The following is an 18,454-nucleotide window of genomic DNA, read 5'->3' on the forward strand; positions in this document are numbered from 1 at the left end:
TATGAAATGCTTTAGAATGAAAAACTTTATTAACTTTTTTCATCAAATTATTGGAAATATTAACAAATGAATGGATATAAAAATCCCAAAACAGAAGAAAGAAGAAAAAAATTAAACTTTTCATCAGCTTTACAGTCATGTCAGTAGATTTAAGCACAATATTTTAGCCAGGGAAAGATATACTGCCTGCAATTTTCTCTTTAATTATTTACGAAATATCTTCGAAATTTGCTAACATACAAATGCAATGCCAATGAGTGAGGTCTAGTAGCTTTATTGAGTTGGAAGACTATGCAGCTCCGGCCAATATGTATTATTTATAAGTACATAAATTTTATTAGGTTAGATGAATCTATATAATTAAAGCCAAGTTTCTTTCTTTAAAAAAGGCCCTATCCAGGATGGTAGCCCTCTAGGCCTAGAAAGTGGGGCAATCCCAGATTCGAGCCTGACAGCTTCTAGTGAGTACGACGCCAACCACGGTCCGCGTCGAGGACGGTTAAACATGGCTAAAGTCGGAGCCCTGACTGGAGGATGGTCTGCCGAAACAAACGATTTGAACCAGTGGATTCAGGTCAGTCTCTATTCCTGAATTTCTTTTTTGTTTGTTTGAAGTTTTACTCCATAAAGCTTCTCAAGCTCATAAAGGGTATCTCTCCGTCACAACACGAAACCTGTCTCACCTTGTTACTCGATCAACCAAGAGATCACAAGAACAAATATTCCTTTAAATATTAATTCCTTCTGAAAACACTGACAAATTGGAAATCTGTTCAACGATCTATATCTAACATTTGATCCCGACGTATATAGGGCTCATGACCAACAGCATTTTCAATTATACATGTATTAATTTAGTATTTAATGCACACACCCAGTCCGAGCGCTGAGCCGTATTACTAGAGGTACATATTCTCGAATCGACATAAATACTTCCGATCAAGCGTGCAAGAATAGTTCGAGTTCGAGTTCGTTTATTCATTTCTTTTTCATAAAAAACACAACAAATGCAAATAAACATACAAGTATATATACATACATAGAATATTCAGTTAATACAATAGTTTCAAATGAAATGGAAGAACAAAGAAAAAGCCCATGGTGGCCTTGTATAAGAAGTTCCCCGAATATTATAATTTATATTATTTATATTACTGAGCATATATTAGTTAAAGATATCACAAAATACAGCGATAAACACAATAAAAAAAAGAAACTACAAAACAAGTATGAAATAATTTAAAATTGGAGGGGGGGAGGTTTAGAAGGCAAATTTAATGGTATTCAAAATAAAAGGTCAGTTTCAATTGTTTTTTAAACATTGTACTGTTCTTATATAGGGATGACTGGAGGTAGAGTGTTCCATATGTTTGGCAAACTATTTCTTACAGATTTTTGAGAGAATGAACATTTTACTTTCCATAAATGAAACGTGTTACAAAGCCGAGTATTGTGAGAATGAAATACGTAACTAATCAACAGTTACATTCCATTGAAGAACTTCTATTAGATAAGGGGCATAGTTTTAATTTAATAAACAGAAAATATCAACAAATTTCGAAAATACCTCCACCCCCTCCCCTACCAAAAACAGAAGAAGAAAAAAAGGAAGGAGAACAAGTTCAAATGCTAAAAATCCAAAAACAAATTGCTAAGTTTGACTATTGCTATTTTTTTCATGAGGAATTGACAAAGGAACTCCTTAGTGTTATATATATAGATGTCTTGTTAATACAACAAGTTTGTACATATATGTGTATATACAAAAACCGTTTTTACTATTTCCATTTTCGATATCATTATCATTCAAATCTCAGGTTGATCTTTTAGCTACATACAGGATCGTAAGAGTGGCAACACAAGGTCGTGAGGATTATTCCCAGTGGGTAACCAGCTTCAAGATTGCCTGCAGTATGGATAGTGTTACCTTTGATACAGCGAAAGACCCCACTAACACCGACAACGACTATGTAGGTACCGATTTACTCATCTTTCGACCCTAATCAGTTAATTGGTCGATTACCAGTCAAGTATGATTCGTTTATTGAGCGTTTCTCAATTCCTTTTTTTTCACGATGTTAATCTTAGCATTATCTCTCCTTTTGAATTTACACGTTGTTCTTTTTGCGTGTTTTCCTCAGATCTTTCCTGGCAATAGTGATCGAAACACCGTGGTTTACAATCGCTTTCCCGTGCCAATGTCGTGTCGATATGTTCGCCTTTTACCTTACACATGGTATCAACATGTTTCCCTTCGTATGGAGTTATTTGGAGAACTCCTTGGTGAGTTTGTAGATGATGATAGTAGGATGACACCCCGGGCTATTGCCCGCGGAACGCACCCTGATTATTATTATTATTATTTTTGTTTGGGGGGGGGGGGGGGGGCGTTCATAGTTAACAGATAAATATTTCAACTGCTCAGGTTATGAAATGCTTTAGAATGAAACACATTATAAATCTTTTTCATCAAACAATTAGGAATATTTACAAATGAGAAGAAAAAAAAATTCAGAACAGTGACATTTCGAGACAAATATGAAGAAAAAGAAAAATCATTATTTAAAGGCAACTTTTCATCAGCTCTACAGTCATGTCAGTAGATTTAGGCACAATATTTAGGCCAGGGAAAGACATACTGCCTGTAATTTCTCTTTGATTGTTTACGAAATGTATTCAAAAGTTGCTGACATACAAATAAAATGCTAATGAGTGAGGTCCCTGTGGATGTATTAAAAGCACTTGAAAATTTAGCCCCTAAAACACTTCTGCTTTCGAAAAAAATTAAGTATAAATTTACCGGTGCTCCCGGTAATTGATGACTTTCAAAAAGCGCCTTCGGCCAGACAATGGTAGCTGCGACCATGCAAATCTCAGAATATGTAGATGTGATATATAATATTCAGACGAAAATAGCTAATCGGTCGCTTTCAGTCAAGAAACATTGTTTCATAGCTTAATTAATAACTTGACATTGAGAGGGAGCTATACAACATTAAGAGTGTATTATTTACAATTCATTACTTTAGGAAAAATTCCTCCGTAGGGCCATGCATTATGGTTCAAGGCATGCCCACATAGAAGTTTTTAATGTTGGGGGTCGGGGCAAAATTCATTGGCTAAGCAATGGCCTCGTAACTGTGAGCCCCCAGGATCAAAACCGTGTCGATGTCCTACATTAGTGCCCTTTTATGAGGTATTAATCCCCATTACTGTCAGTTATGACTTAAGGACGTAGGTCCCCTAGTTGATGAGCTCTGTAGCACACACATACTTTTGCATTCGCGCAAAACAAATACTTCCCACTTGTTATTCAATAAAATCTGAGAATGTATACTTTTATCTACATCTATTAGAAATAAATCATTGTCAAAATTATTGATCAAAGCACACGGGTGCTCAACCAATCAACAGGCCGTCGCCTCGGCTCGCCTGCCCGGGGAGAACATTGGCGTACTCGACCAATAGGCCTTGTCCGTTATTGTTTTAACTATTCGACCGCCGCACAGTGGGCCAGGAAGAACCAAAGTGCGCCAAAACTCATGAATTTTCGCTTGAATTTTATTACCAACATTTTCTCTGATGTCTAAGCTTTAAGTTGATACCAGATTTGGCTGCCCGATTCTTCCCATTATTATGTTAGAGCCGTTTTCCTTGCAACATTGCCCCGAAAAAAGTGTTCATTTTGGTCCGCGGTGTCAGAACTAATAAAGGGACACTAGTCAGAACAAGTGTCACGCGCCCCCTCGCGCCGTGATTTATGACCACGAATCCTTCATGATTCAGCCGCGGACCAAAATAAACACATTTTTTCGGGGCAATGTTGCAAGGAAAACGGCTCTAACATAACAACGGGCAAGATCGGGCAGCCAAATTTGGTATCAACTTGAAGCTTAGACATCAGAGAAAATGGTGGTATTAAAATTTAAGCGGTACACCGCGGAGATCTAAACGTTTATTTTGGATTTATAAAAAACATGGATAATTAGTCCATTTTTCAGTGAATTACCCTATAATATATCATGAAGATTGTGTTTCTATTAATTTTAACCCATTCATTCAACGAAATGAACTAACAGGAATATGTGAGAGCAATTCCATATCAATAACTTAAAAACTTCATGTTGAATTGAAAGATTTTTTTAAAAAGTCACTTTTGCACTAAAACTGTGAATATGTAGGATTTTGCTGTTTAAAGTAGTAAATTTATACCCTTATTGTGCATACCGGAATTAAATATTTCACTGAGGTATTCCTCCATGTATTACCTTTCAACTGGGCCAGAAAAAAATTGAAAAAAAAAAATCACCCAAACTTAGTTTTGGCGCACTTTGGTTCCTCCTTGGCCCACTGTGCGCCGGTCCACCCGGTCCATCCGTAGAGTATAAAAGACGCTTGCTTAAAATATATTTTATCACCTGACGAATTGTAGCAGCGGCACACGAATCGTCGTGATCTTTTAGATCCCTTGTTGACGATACATTGTGAGACAAACGAATGTCACTAGCAGTTTATTTTCGTTACTATATCCGCAATAAGTAATATATTTAGGGTAGTAAATTTTCATTGGGTGTATCAAGTTCATTTGATAAATTGGGTCCTATATTTACAAATGGGAATTAAAGGTATCGGATATATCTTCAGACTTTATAACTGTATCAACTATTGTAAAATCTTGATTGGGCATTTTTCTCTTTTTTCTTTCCAATCAAATTATTTATAATTAGTTTAATATAATTCGGTTTGTTTTATATATTTTTGTTTATATGAATGGTAGAGTTCATTTTGACTAGCCTTGTACAGTTTATTCATTGTGTGTATCTACCGTAGAATTTCTTTTGTTATCCATTGCATTTTACGACGTTGATTTTTCTTGTAAGTTGATACTACAAAAAAAAAAGTTTATGCTTATTTTTGATATTATTGATAACTGACCAGGAAATACTGTACTTGATAATACTGTCATACATAAAGTCTTTTCTACGAAATTCCTGGGAATAATAGTAGGTGATAAACTTTCATGGAAATTGCATGTTCATAATGTTTGTAAAATAATCTCTTGAAATATTTGTATTTTTAACAAAGTAAAATTGTACAGAGCGTATCAATAACAAGCTTACCCTACGTTGGTGGCTCCTAATTGAACATTCATAACCAATATGACTTTTGGATTGTTTTCATGATAAAAAGTAACCTATTTTCTGTCCAATGATACCCTATTCATAATTATGTCTTCCACGGGTGAATGAGCAGCAGGGTCTTTAAAAAGTGTTGACAAAATCGTCTTGTTCCAAGTTTGTGCCTTAGGGACTTATGTATTAAAGTGTGGCCATATAATACAAAAAGTTAAATTGTGCCTCGTGCTTTAGTGCTTCATTGTTCAAAATGATGTAACTAGGCTTTCACAGAAGCTTGTTTTAATCGACAAGATAACCTTTATTTATTTTAAACAGTCTACTAATTTCTTGTATTATGATATCCAAGTTCTGTCTGCTCACTTGTCCACTGCGCTATTTCATACGCGTAAGGAGCATAAGGTATTTATATCGAATAGCGATCGAAAACTCAAAGGTTACTTTTATACCTAATGCAAGAAAGAACATTTACGATGGTAAACATCGAAGAAATTGACGAAAGACATTCATTAAATATAAGGTAACATCCTTGATAAACCCTATTATTTTGTTATCACTCAATGAGAAGTTTACCTTAAACAATGGATGTGAATGAAGGCAAAACTTTAATCACCATAACGAAGAGAATTTCATAAATTTTGCTTGTAATAAGCATTTCTTTGAGTTTGAGTTGATGTTATCACTTTTTTTCTTACTGTCTAATAGTCAACGAAAAAAGAGAGCAATTGTGTTGGAACAAGATAACATACACATTGGCCCGAATTCACAAAGGAGTTTTGTAGACCAACCTTGGTTTTCGTGCGTCATATGACGCGTTTCGACGCGTTTTTAAAAACCTGGTTTGTAAAAGATGACTTTATTTTGTCATGTCATGGGACATCGTCTGCTTGTGCAAATCGTGTCCATACTGTGATCTCACACATCTCAGGAGCGTTCGGAGAGCTCTTCAGGTGCTATGCCGGGGCTGTACTTAAGCGTTTTATAATTTATAATAATCATTACTTCGAATGTTTCCAAGCATTGAATTTTGATAACCTTGTCGAATCAAAGTTTCAACTTTGTAATATGAAATTAAGTTAGTTTTTAAAATCAATGAATATCTACTTTAAAAGTATCTGTCGCTCCTATTGTATGAGTGTGGCATGATTTTCTTGAGTCACTACACGAATCCGGTCCAGTGCAGGATACAGGATCTAGCATTGGAATTGAACCCTACCTTCAAGGTCTATGGGAGTACAAGTGTAGGATGATTATATATATGCGAGCTAATTCACTTTCAAAATACATTGTCCGTCAGATGGAAGTCGCCTTTTTGGCATTCAGCAAACAAACCTTGACATGAGTGCTTTAAATCGAAATCATCTGGTTAGAAATCATGGAACCCATTGCCCAGCATTATCAACAACAAGTTTTGATTCTCTTTAAAGGGATCCGGTTACATTGTCCCAGATTCTGAAACAAAGTCCTGGATTTTGCTCATGCTGCAGTGATAATTATAAACCTTTAGGTCAGCCCGGAACCGCATGACTTTTGCAAGCCGATCGTCTGTCTGATTACCAAGATATTTATGTTTGGAATTACACATTTTTAAAACCGTTTGCCAAACGGTTTTCATAACATAGTACAGTCTACTGGGGAAAACAAGTTGGGGAAAACAAGTATGGTAAAACCGGTCACTCAAATATTTTTAGTTTTTTGAGGTACTTCTTGATCATTTTGAAGTGCAATTCTTTTAGGGCTTCAATATCACACCATATCAGAGACACTGATAACACGTAGGGCCGTGCATTTTAGATTAAACATTGTTAAACGATGCCTTTACCTGCTTTAATTTTCATTCATGTCAATTAAGACATCGCCCTCTTCGTTCTGTGCAGACGATGCTTACAGATACCCCTTCCGAACTAAAGTCAACGCCTTGATATGTGAACATCAATATTTACTACTACGTATGACACTACTACCGATGACAACGAACACAAGTAATTGATATGGAACAAACTGCGAAACGTTGTAAAAGCTCACAATTAGATCCGAGATTAAAATGTACGATTACATGTATATTGTTTTCTCTACCTCCCCCTTCTCTCTCGCTTTCTCTCTCTTCCCCTCTGTCTGTCTGTTTCTCTCTCTCTCTCTCTTGCTTTCTCACTTTCTCACTGTCTGTTTGCCTCTGTCTTTCTGTCAGTCTGTTCGGGCCTTACACTCTCTCACGCTCTCTTTCTCTCTGTCTGTTGCTCTTTATATATTATATATATAGTTAGATATATACACTGTCGCTCATTAAGTTGGAATATTTGTGTTTTATCCCAATTCATGGAATTAATTTAAAAATAATTTAAAAATAATAGATCTAGATAATAGTATACATTCCCAGATTTTACTGAATAATAATTTGACAATGTGTGTTTTGCGTGACTGCTAAAGCATGTGTATGATACTATGCTTATCAATTAGAAGACCTACGCCCTTAAGTCATAAATGACAGTAATGAGGATTAATGCCCCATAAAATGGAACTAATATAGCATATCGACACGGTTTTGATCCTGGGGCCTCACAGTTACGAGGCCATTGCTTTGTCACTGAACCATGACTGTACGCAGCGGGGGCTAGGATAGGGGCTGTTTCCATAAATTTTAAAAAAAAAAAAAATGCAATAAATTTTCAATAATTTATTGCATTTTACCCCGGTTCCCAACATTAAAAAATCCTCTGTGTGCCCATGCCTTGAGCCATTATGCATGGCCGTCCAGAGGATTTTTTTTTTTTTTTTCAAGATAAATCCAGAGGACAACTATCATAAGCAGAATGCTTGATATTATTTCCTATCAATATATATTATTATACAACACACTTTCTTCCATAATATTCTTAAAAACAGACACATGATAGTACTTTTCCTTAAACTGTACCATTAAATCTGACACTATATGAAGCAAGAATAAAGAACAGATATCACAAAAACTCAAGAAATTCAGGTATTATACGTCATGAATACTAAATAATAAAAAAATGAGTAGTGAATACGAGCAGAGACATAATGCATTTTTTTTAAAATGAAGGAGAAAACAGACAGTAGACAGTCGAAACTAATACAAGTTGCTGGTTGTGGATCATTGACCTAAGCAGTCAGTAGTGAATATCATGAGTGCAGTTTTGACCAATCAGAGGCCTCGAATCTTTATATTCGTTATATAATATCAACTACATTTAGTTAATGAATAATTGAAGCTCCTCAGATGGATGGTCAGATCATTTCTAAGACAGTATAGTCTATATGCCTCACTGCTTGATTGAAGGTGTTTACCATTTGATATTTTCGAGTGTTTTTATTGGCGGCTTCAGTAATGTTTCATGACGCAACTGCTTTAATTTTGATCATTGTATCAATATGTTGTACTGGAGGGCGCTGTGGTAAGTAATAAATAGGGTAAAGTTTACTACTAAACATTTATCTAAATGTAAACTGGGAGTAACTGTACTACAATCACTTACATTTTTTAATATATAAATGCAATGCTTTCTGTGAGAAATTTCAATTATTCAAACATATTTGTGTATTGTTTTTTCAAAACAGATCGATCAATCGATCTCATTTACTGGGTGTAAGCCCAAATATGTTTAATTAATCACTTACATGTAGTCCCATATACGTATAAGGCCCCATCAATTTCGCCAATGGATCGATAGAATATCAAACGTCTCTTGCTAGAAAACCAACTTTCCAGTTTGTTTCATGGTTTTTGTTGAGCTATTGAAGCTAGCTAGGAAATTCATCTAATTATCAGAATTATCAAAATATACGGAATAAAATAATATTGAAATAAAACAGAGCATCTCGCTTCAGGAATATTATATAGCGGTTTCAGAATATTGGTAATTTCCTGTTCTATTGGGTGCAATAAAACCCCCGTGTAATTTTCAGAATTACTTAGCTTAAGAATTATAAACTGTATTACTTTTCAAGACCGATGGACCTTCGGTGTAATGCAACAATTGATGATCATTAATTCGATGCTATTTTCTGAATAATAACAATTCTGGTACAGATTTTCGTTTTTTCCTATGAAAACTTTGGAAGAACGATGCCCTTTCCCTTAACCTTTTTTAAAAGAAGTATCTGGAACTATACATGCAAGCTTTAATAGCCAAGGGTTGCAATACGAGAATAATGGGGACGCACACACACACACACACACACACACATACACACGCACACACACACACACACACACACACACACTATATTATTCATTGCTTAACTCCCAAAGGTCCTTTTGATCCTATAATGGTATTTCTGGAAAATTATTATCTGAATTGCTAAAAATTACATCATTAATCCAACGTGCACCATATACAGAATGTACTCTTCGATTTAGTAAAACTTTAATTAATTTCTCACCGTATTTTCGAGTCGCTTATACTCCTTCATATTTTCATGGTAGAGTGTACTTAAACTTTGAAGGTTTCAAATGTTACACGATCGCAGAGGCATTTGTGGATCTTTGACCATTAAAGAGAAGGTTAATTGATTTTTAAAACTAACATATCAATTCCTTCGCGCTCCTTTTGGGAGATCAACCGACCCGCGCGCATTTTATATTACATGACATATTGTAAAATTCTCGACATCTTTTTACACTTTTCTTTACCATTTAAAATCGAAATTGAGTATAATATCCTCAATCGAGATATGATAAGAAGGAAACATTTCCTTTACATTCCATGTAAAACCATGCCCTTACTTGAAAAAAAACCTCCGTCATTTTGACGTTAAACTTTACAATCCATTTAACTTGTTTTACTTTCTCATACATAATGTCCATTGATCGGTCGCACTGTGCTCAATTGCCTTTCAATATACCAATCTTCAACTTTGCAGCAACGCGTTTTGCGTCAAATTTGTAAATCCTCAATCCCAGACAATGACATATGATACGTAAGCTTTTCATACATATAAAGCTCATTTTGATTGATTCATTTTTAGCCCCGTCAATTTTCATGTCAAATCATTCATGTCCCATTTTAGAAGCCCGACCCAGGGTTTTGTGCCAGCTAGCCGTGTATGCATACATGTACGTAATGCTATGCATACACATATAACTGAACATGCATAAGTACAGTACATGTACACACGCAGCGCAGCGCGTACGAGCGCACTGCACATTTCATTGGGTCAGTACCATTATGAAAATAGGGGAACAATGAGTGGATGGGTTTAGTGCCGTCACAATGAAATTGCGCATTACACGCGTACGTATAATGAGAGCAATTTATGCACCCCCAAGAAATAATGAATACGGCCCGACCTCTCTACACACAGAACTGCACAGATACCGCACAGTCCGGTCAAGGCGGTACGCGTAGCGTTAAACTGTCAAATTTACAGAAATTGTGAGGAGCGCTTTTGCTATGAAAGGAATTGATATGCTTTAGTATTTAATCTATTGCTTTACTCTAGACCCCCCGCATGCAATTATTTTGATGAAAAATGCAGGGATAAAATAATAAATGATGATATAATAAATGATGATAAATCTGTGTTTTTATTATTAGGTTCCAAGCACATGTTAGGGAAGGTTGACTATCAATCGTGTCATCTCCATATTGGAAAAACGTGTATCACTCCATCAAAAACAGCTCGTAATTTGGGTGTAATATTTGATCAGGAAATGTCCTTTCGTAGTCACATAACACATATTCAACAGAGTGTAAGGTACCAATTACGTAATCTAAGTTTCATAAGAAAGTGTTTATCTAAACCTGCGGCTGAGATCTTAATTCATGCTTTAATTTCTTCTCGTTTAGATTTTGCAAATTCATTGTTCTGTAACCTTCCAAAAAAAGATGTCACAAAACTGCAACGACTTCAAAATTCTGCAGCCCGCCTATTAACATTCACTAGGAAATCTGATTCCATATCACCAATTCTCCGTTCTCTCCATTGGTTGCCAGTTGAAAAAAGGATTATTTTTAAAATTATGTTACTTGTACATCATTCAGTTTACTCTCTTTCTTCCCCTGCATACCTGAGCAACTCTGTTTCAAAATACAACCCCACACGAAGTCTTCGCTCCTCATCAGACACACTATTACTTAATACACCCAGAATAAAACATGCTTGGGGTGAACGGGCTTTCTCAGCCATGGGTCCAAAACTGTGGAATAAGCTCCCTCTAAAATTACGTCAACTGTCATCGACAGAAACATTCAAATTACAACTAAAAACCTATTTGTTTCTTTCGTTGTAATTATTGCAATATTTTAATTTACTATGTCTAGGAGAATTCCGAATTTGTTTTTCGGTTTATTGTTTTTTCTTTCTTATGCCTGTTACATGTACTCTTTTCTAAGCGCCATGAGCACCGAAAGGTGGACCTGTGCGCTATACAAGTAGCCACTATTATTATTATTATTATAAAGTCATTGTATATCCAGCTGCATACGCCGCAGTATGTTCGGTGTTTCAAGAGGGAACAAATGCCGTCTATGCTATCATTCGGGGGGGGGGGTTCCAATTTGAAAGTGTGGTTGTTTTGATTGTTCATTAAACCTTATCCTGTGTATTTAAAATACAAGAATTTAGTCATCAGAATCGGTTTCATATTCCGTTTTGAATGGTGTAAAATGCCATCACATTTATATACACTAAACTCATTATAATGTGAGAACTAACAGCATTGCAATTATGTTTATTCTTCGTCGTCTGGTTGGGCGAAACCGGTTAATAATGTGATTTCATTGAAAAAATCTTTATTTTTCTGGAGAATCTCTCGTATAACCTAAATGCTATGATTTGGTTTTATTTATCTTTTTATAAATCACCCGATATGTAGTTGAGCTAAACTCGTACGATTGCCATCTGTTAGCCTAACAGTTTCTAGTGATATACGTTATTTGCCATATTTGTGATTTTCTTTGAACGGGCACTTTAAAGCAACGATACTTAATAGTTAATTGCTCTTCTCTACGCCACTATATAATATTTTGCTGGTTCGCTAAACACGTTATAATCTAAATGAACTGAATATCGAAAACCACTTTTGGGGGTGTCGTTTTACGGATCTCTCACTATTATGCGGAATTACATAAGGGATGCTTCTAATAAATCTTGACCCGAGTAAAAATTATATCAGTGAGCACCAATTAACAGTTGAGCAAGATGATAAACTCGATATTACTCGGGGCACTATAGTTATGGGAAGGCTGTTATCAATACCACAGCTACCTTAATCAGATTTAAGCGGGTTTTAAAAAAAAACAGTTGAATAACAGATTTATATCCCAACTCCAACATAATTATAACAGTCCAAGAATAGGCCCCTTAGGTATGATTCGTTCAGTGTCTTATCTCATACTGAACATTGATGAAATGAAGTATTTTAGTTAGAATAAGAGAATAACAACAAAAATCAAGGTACTTTTATGAATGATCAACCCCTAATTCCCCATGCAGCACTTGTGAATGCACTCCTCGTATCACCAAAGCGTTATGTCAAGTATACCCGAACATTTTCTAAAAGACTTACAGCAAATCTACAAAAAGTCGCAACTTGACCCCATACTTTTGAATACGAGGTGATTAATCCACATAAGAGTTAGTAAAATAGTTAGCTATCGACACATCGACATTGCATTGGATAGTTTTCAGAAATGTGTAAAAGATTAGCATTATCATTTGAATTACCCGACCTTTCATGGATATATTGGGGGAATGTTTTCGCAAATGTTCGTGTAACTAGACTACCCGATCCGATGCGAAAGCTTCGTGGAACGAATTAAGCCTTAAGAATGTAATGGGGTAGCTGATCTTAATTGATATACATGCATTCAGAACTATGCAAAGTAGTGTTTGCATTGACCCAAGAAAAGAAATGGTGCTTTGGTTCATACGTAAGAATACAGTACTCATAACCAAACTACTTAAATCTCATAGTATTAGAATATCATTCCTGCTCCACTCAAAATGGTCCATATAGTCGTTGCTTAACACCTGCCGATTGGAACATGTCCGGAAATTTTAAAAAACCCTACCAAATAGAAGTTTTTCCTACTTGCTCTTATATCTTCTTAGTTGTTAATGTTATTGTTGCTGTTGTTGTTGTTTGTTTATTGTGTATTTTACACTTTTTTGTACTGTTCATCATTAATATATACATTTCGTTGTTAACCAAATTTTACCTCATCGCCATCGTTCATCTTTCCGTCCCTCACAGTTCCCAGTTATTATTGTAATCTTTGTTCTCAATAGTCCCCACTCTTATTCCTACAGCAACGACCAAACCCTCGACAAACCCAACACTGACACCTGTACACTCGGAAACTGTGACATCTTTAATCCCTGTTGGTAAAGAAATAAATGGTTTGATTGTTGTTGTTGTTGTGGGGTTTTTTTTGTAGTTGTTCTTTTCCTTGTTCTTGATTTTCTTGGGATTTTTTGGTAAAAGGGCACATCTATATATGAGTAAGTGTTTAGTACTTTAGATGTTAATCGTGCTCTCATTTTCACGTTTATTTATTTGTCGGTTACACCATGTTGCCTATATAAACTCGAAGACGTTATGAATTCAATAGGAAGAAATTCAATTAAAATACTAATGAGTGATGTCCAGTAACTTTATTGCGTTAAAAGAGCATGCAGCTCCTGTCAGTATGTATTATTTTTTAGATACATGACTTTTGTAAGAACAAATGAATCTATTTCATTTAGGCCAAGTTTCTTTCTTTGAAAATAGGGCATTTCCAGGATGCTAGCCCTATAGGCTTAGAAAGTGGGGCAATCCCAGATTCGAGCTTAACAGCTTCTAGTGAGTACGACGCCAACCACGGTCCTTTTCGAGGACGGTTAAACATAGCCAGAGACGGAGCCCTGTATGGAGGATGGTCTGCCAAAACAAACGATTTGAACCAGTGGATTCAGGTCAGTCTCTATTCCTGAATTTCTTTCTTGTTTGTTTGAAGTCTCGCTCCTGAAGCTTCTCAAGCTCATAAAGGGTATCTCTCCGTCACAACACAAAACCTGTCTTACCTTGTTACTCGCTCAACCAAGAGATCACAAGAACAAATATTCCTTCAAATGTTATTTCCTTCCAAAAACACTGACAGACTGAAAATCTGTTCAACTATCTATATCTAACATTTAATCCCGACGTTTTCAGGGCTCATGATCTACAACATTTTCAATTATACATGTATTTGATGCACACACCCATTCCGAGCGCTGAGCTGTATTACTATAGGTACATATTAACTAATTGACATAAATACTTCCGATCAAGCATGCACGAATGAGCTACCCGCAATTGAAACACCAGACCAATCAACATCTGCATTCTATTGAAGAACTTTCTTCAGGAAATGGACACAGTTTTAATTAAATAAACAGAAAATGTCAACAAATTCCAAAAATACCACCCTCTACAAAAAAAAGGAACAACAACAAGGTCTTAATGCCCAAAATCCCCAAACAAATGTTTAGAGCAGTCGTCAGAATAAAATGAAGCTTCGTTGTGATTCCGTCGTTTGCCGCTATTATGTTAGCCGGCCTTTAGTATTAACTATTGCTAATTTTGTTCATGCGGAATTAACGAGGTAATTCACGTAGGGTGAATACAACAAGTTTGTATATATATATACAAACACAGTTCTTACTATTTCCATTTTCGATATCATTATTATTCAAATCTCAGGTTGATCTTTTAGCTACGTACAGCATCGTAGGAGTTGCAACACAGGGTCGTCAGGATTATTCCCAGTGGGTAACCAGCTTTAAGATTGCCTGCAGTATAGACAGTACTACCTTTGATACAGTGAAAGACCCCACTAACACTGACACCGACAACGTAGGTACCAATTTACTCATACTTCGACCCTAATCAGTTAATTGGTCGATTACCAGTCAAATGTGATTCTTTTATAGAGCATTTCTTAATTATTATTGTTCTCTTAATAATGTTAATTATAGCATTTATCTCTCTCTTTGAAATTACACGTTGTTCTATTATCAAGTGATTGATTTTGCGTGTTTTCCTCAGATCTTTCCCGGCAACAGTGACCGATACACCGTGGTTTACAATCGCTTTCCCGTGCCAATATCGTGTCGATATGTTCGCATTTTACCTTACACCTGGCATGAACGTATTGCTCTTCGTATGGAGCTCTTTGAAGAACTCCTTGGTGAGTTTCAGTGGCCTTAATTCAAATAAAGAAAGGGTAAAATGTGATGTGGTATATATTACATGAGCTAGTTTACCAGGGTGACGGCCACGGGTTGTTGCCCGTGGAAATATTTGAAGGGGGGGGGTTCATGGTTAACAGAGTAAAGAATATAACAGCTCAGGTTATGAAATGCTTTAGAATAAAGAAAAACATTATTAACTTTAATCATTTAATCATTGGAAATATTAACAAATGAGAAGAAGAAAAACAAATTCCCAGAACAGCAATTTGCTCTATGATTATTTACGGACTAATTTGGATTACATAATGTTGTATATATATCATCCTATTATGCCTAATGGTGTGTCACTATGTGATAATGCAGTCTAATGAGTGTTGTCTATATTAAAATTTGGTATGGAGGTTGTCATGCGATTGCATTGTGAAAGAAACGTAGTGGAATCGATCAGAAATGGTTGATCATCTACCATATAGGTATTGGTGTGTACTGCAAGGTTCTGGAATCTTCAAAGTGATAAGAAATTTGGCCCACTCTTGGTAAAGTCACAAGCGCTGTACACATAAAGACGTATATGGGACTACGCGATATCTATCCTGGCCGGATAGATATGATAATTTACCAATTATATATTTTACTAGGCGGGTTCCCGGCAAAATTTGTATCATCACGTTTTAGTCAAAACGTATTGGTAATAAGAGCTTCCATTTCTTTCTTTTTTTGAGAGGGGGGCGTTCCCAGAACTGGTCTATACCTTTAGCAAAACCTCATAGAAGACCACTTTTAAATGAGCCATCCTGTACATGTATGATTATTTGAATTGAATAAATGATGTAAGGAATTAATATATGAAAAATTTAATAAATAATCTAATGTGTAAAAGAGTAAATAGATGAATAAATGAATAAACAATTAAGTATTTTCTATTAAACTCCAGCATCAACTGAAGCATCAACAACCTTGAAGACATCATGTGAAGGAGCTATCGCTATGAACGCATCGCCCAGAACATGTACAAAGCCCATACAGCTGTTTACGATTTTTTTATTTTATTTTTTTTTATTTATTTCTGATCTTTTGACAGGGTAGCCCATTCACCAGCAAGTAGTGGTCTTCCATGGGGCCCTGAATGAACATATTTACATCGTTTATAACATTTATACAGAACAGTTACAAAAATAATACTCGTTTGCAAAATTAACATATATCATTAACCTAGTAAGCAGTAATGTCAATAGGAAAATATTAATTAAGTCGCAATTATGTGAATAAGACATGTAAATATTACAGAACATGCACGTAGTGTATGTACGGCTGAGCCATTCACAAATTACAACTTTGTTTAAACAATCTCTTAAATGAATTGACAGAGGAAGCCGTTCTCAACGAATTATCTAGCTTATTCCATTCAAATATGGAAGAAACAATTGGGCTACACTTATAACAATCAGTGTGAAATCTAGGCACACGTAAACATCCACTGTCTATTTGCCTTGTATGATGCTCATGTACATCATTAGGATTGATTAAGCCTACCTGAAGGTAAGAGGGTGCTAAGTTATGAACGCATTTATATATCATCATAACGCGACTTAACTCAAACCGCTTGTCTAGTGTCATCCATTTAAGACTTGTGAACAAATCAGCCGACGGTGTGTCATATGTCTTGTTCAATATTATTCTTGCGGCCCTCTTTTGAATTTTTTGCAGCTTAGTTGTATGAGAATGAAATCGGTTCGACCATACAACAGAGCAGTAATCTAATCGTGGCAACACTAGACTGTTATAAAGTAACTTTAAGGATTTTTGAGGCAAAAAACTCTTTGCTCTCTTTATCATGCTAATGTTTTTCTGGGTAAGTTTACTTACGTTTTCGATTTGTTTAGACCATTTCAATTCTTCATCTATCAAAAGTCCTAGGCATTTGGTGAATTGAACTCTTTTGATCAAATTGCCGTTTAATGAAATGGTGAAAGATTCAATTTTCTTGAGATTAGCAGGAGAGCCTATTAACATGACACAAGTTTTTTCAGTGTTAAGAACAAGACGATTTTCCTTAATCCATGCCATGACTCTGTTTAACGCAACAGTTAATTTTTCTTCCACAACAGTTGCATCATTTGCACTGACGGTAAGTGTCGTATCGTCAGCATACATATCTATGATACCTTCAGGAGTACATTCAGGTAGACTATTAACATATATTGAAAATAAAAGGGGACCAAGAATTGAACCTTGTGGCACACCTAATTTGATGGTTGATGGATGCGACTTGGCTCCTTTGAATTGGGTCACTTGTTGTCGATCCCCTAAATATGATTTGAACCAATAAATAGTCCTATTACTACAACCTATACAAGCTAGTTTATGTAGAAGTAGCTCATGGTCAACAGTATCAAAAGCCTTACGAAGATCTATGAAGGCAACTCCAGAAATTTCTTTGTTATCAATATTCAACGACCATTGATTTACAAGTTTTGCAAGGGCAGTAGCTGTTGAATGTTTAGGTCTAAAACCAGACTGATTAGGGTGTAATAATTTATTCACGTCCAAGAATTCACTGAGTTGTTGGTGGACGGCCCTTTCTATAATTTTACTCACGATAGGTAATATCGAAATGGGACGGTAATTATTCAAAGAAGAAATATCTCCAGATTTGAATATTGGTACTACCCGAGCCTTTTTCCATTCACGTGGAACAACTCCTGTAGACAGGGATTTGTTAATGATATCACAAAGAGACTCTGCGATAACATTCTTCGTCATCTTTAAAAGTTTACAGCTGATGTGATCTTCACCAGTTGCTTTATCTATACTCAGATTATCAATCTGTTTCAATACAAAATCCTCAGTAATCAAATTCAAATTAAATTGCAAATGAGTTGGACCAATATTATTGTCCTCGTCTACTCTCAGTTGAGACTTATTCCTTCGCAGGTCCTTTGTAATCTTAGTAGCATTAGAAATGAAAAAGTCATTAAAAGCTTCAGCAATATTTGCATTGTCTGACACATTAGCACCATCAACATTTATGCTATTGGGAGATATAGGTAATGACTTAGGCACAAGGTTTCTCAAACATCTCCACATTTGCTTACTATTGTTATGATTTTGCGAGATCTGGTCTGCATTATATTCTC

The 18,454-nt window shown here is 35.6% G+C and overlaps 1 protein-coding gene across 1 annotated transcript; it reads left to right on the forward strand.

The window, feature by feature from the left end:
• The first annotated feature begins 505 nt into the window (after window positions 1-505).
• Window positions 506-15,333, forward strand: LOC115926516 (lactadherin-like). Its single transcript, XM_030991295.1, has 4 exons — window positions 506-574; window positions 1,818-1,970; window positions 14,827-14,979; window positions 15,172-15,333. Exons 1-4 carry the CDS (start codon window positions 506-508, stop codon window positions 15,331-15,333), a joined length of 537 nt encoding a protein of 178 aa, XP_030847155.1.
• The last annotated feature ends 3,121 nt before the right edge of the window (window positions 15,334-18,454 follow it).

This window comes from Strongylocentrotus purpuratus, unplaced genomic scaffold (assembly GCF_000002235.5).
Source record: "Strongylocentrotus purpuratus isolate Spur 01 unplaced genomic scaffold, Spur_5.0 spur5_scaffold_2, whole genome shotgun sequence".
In the NCBI taxonomy this organism is placed as follows: domain Eukaryota; kingdom Metazoa; phylum Echinodermata; class Echinoidea; order Camarodonta; family Strongylocentrotidae; genus Strongylocentrotus; species Strongylocentrotus purpuratus.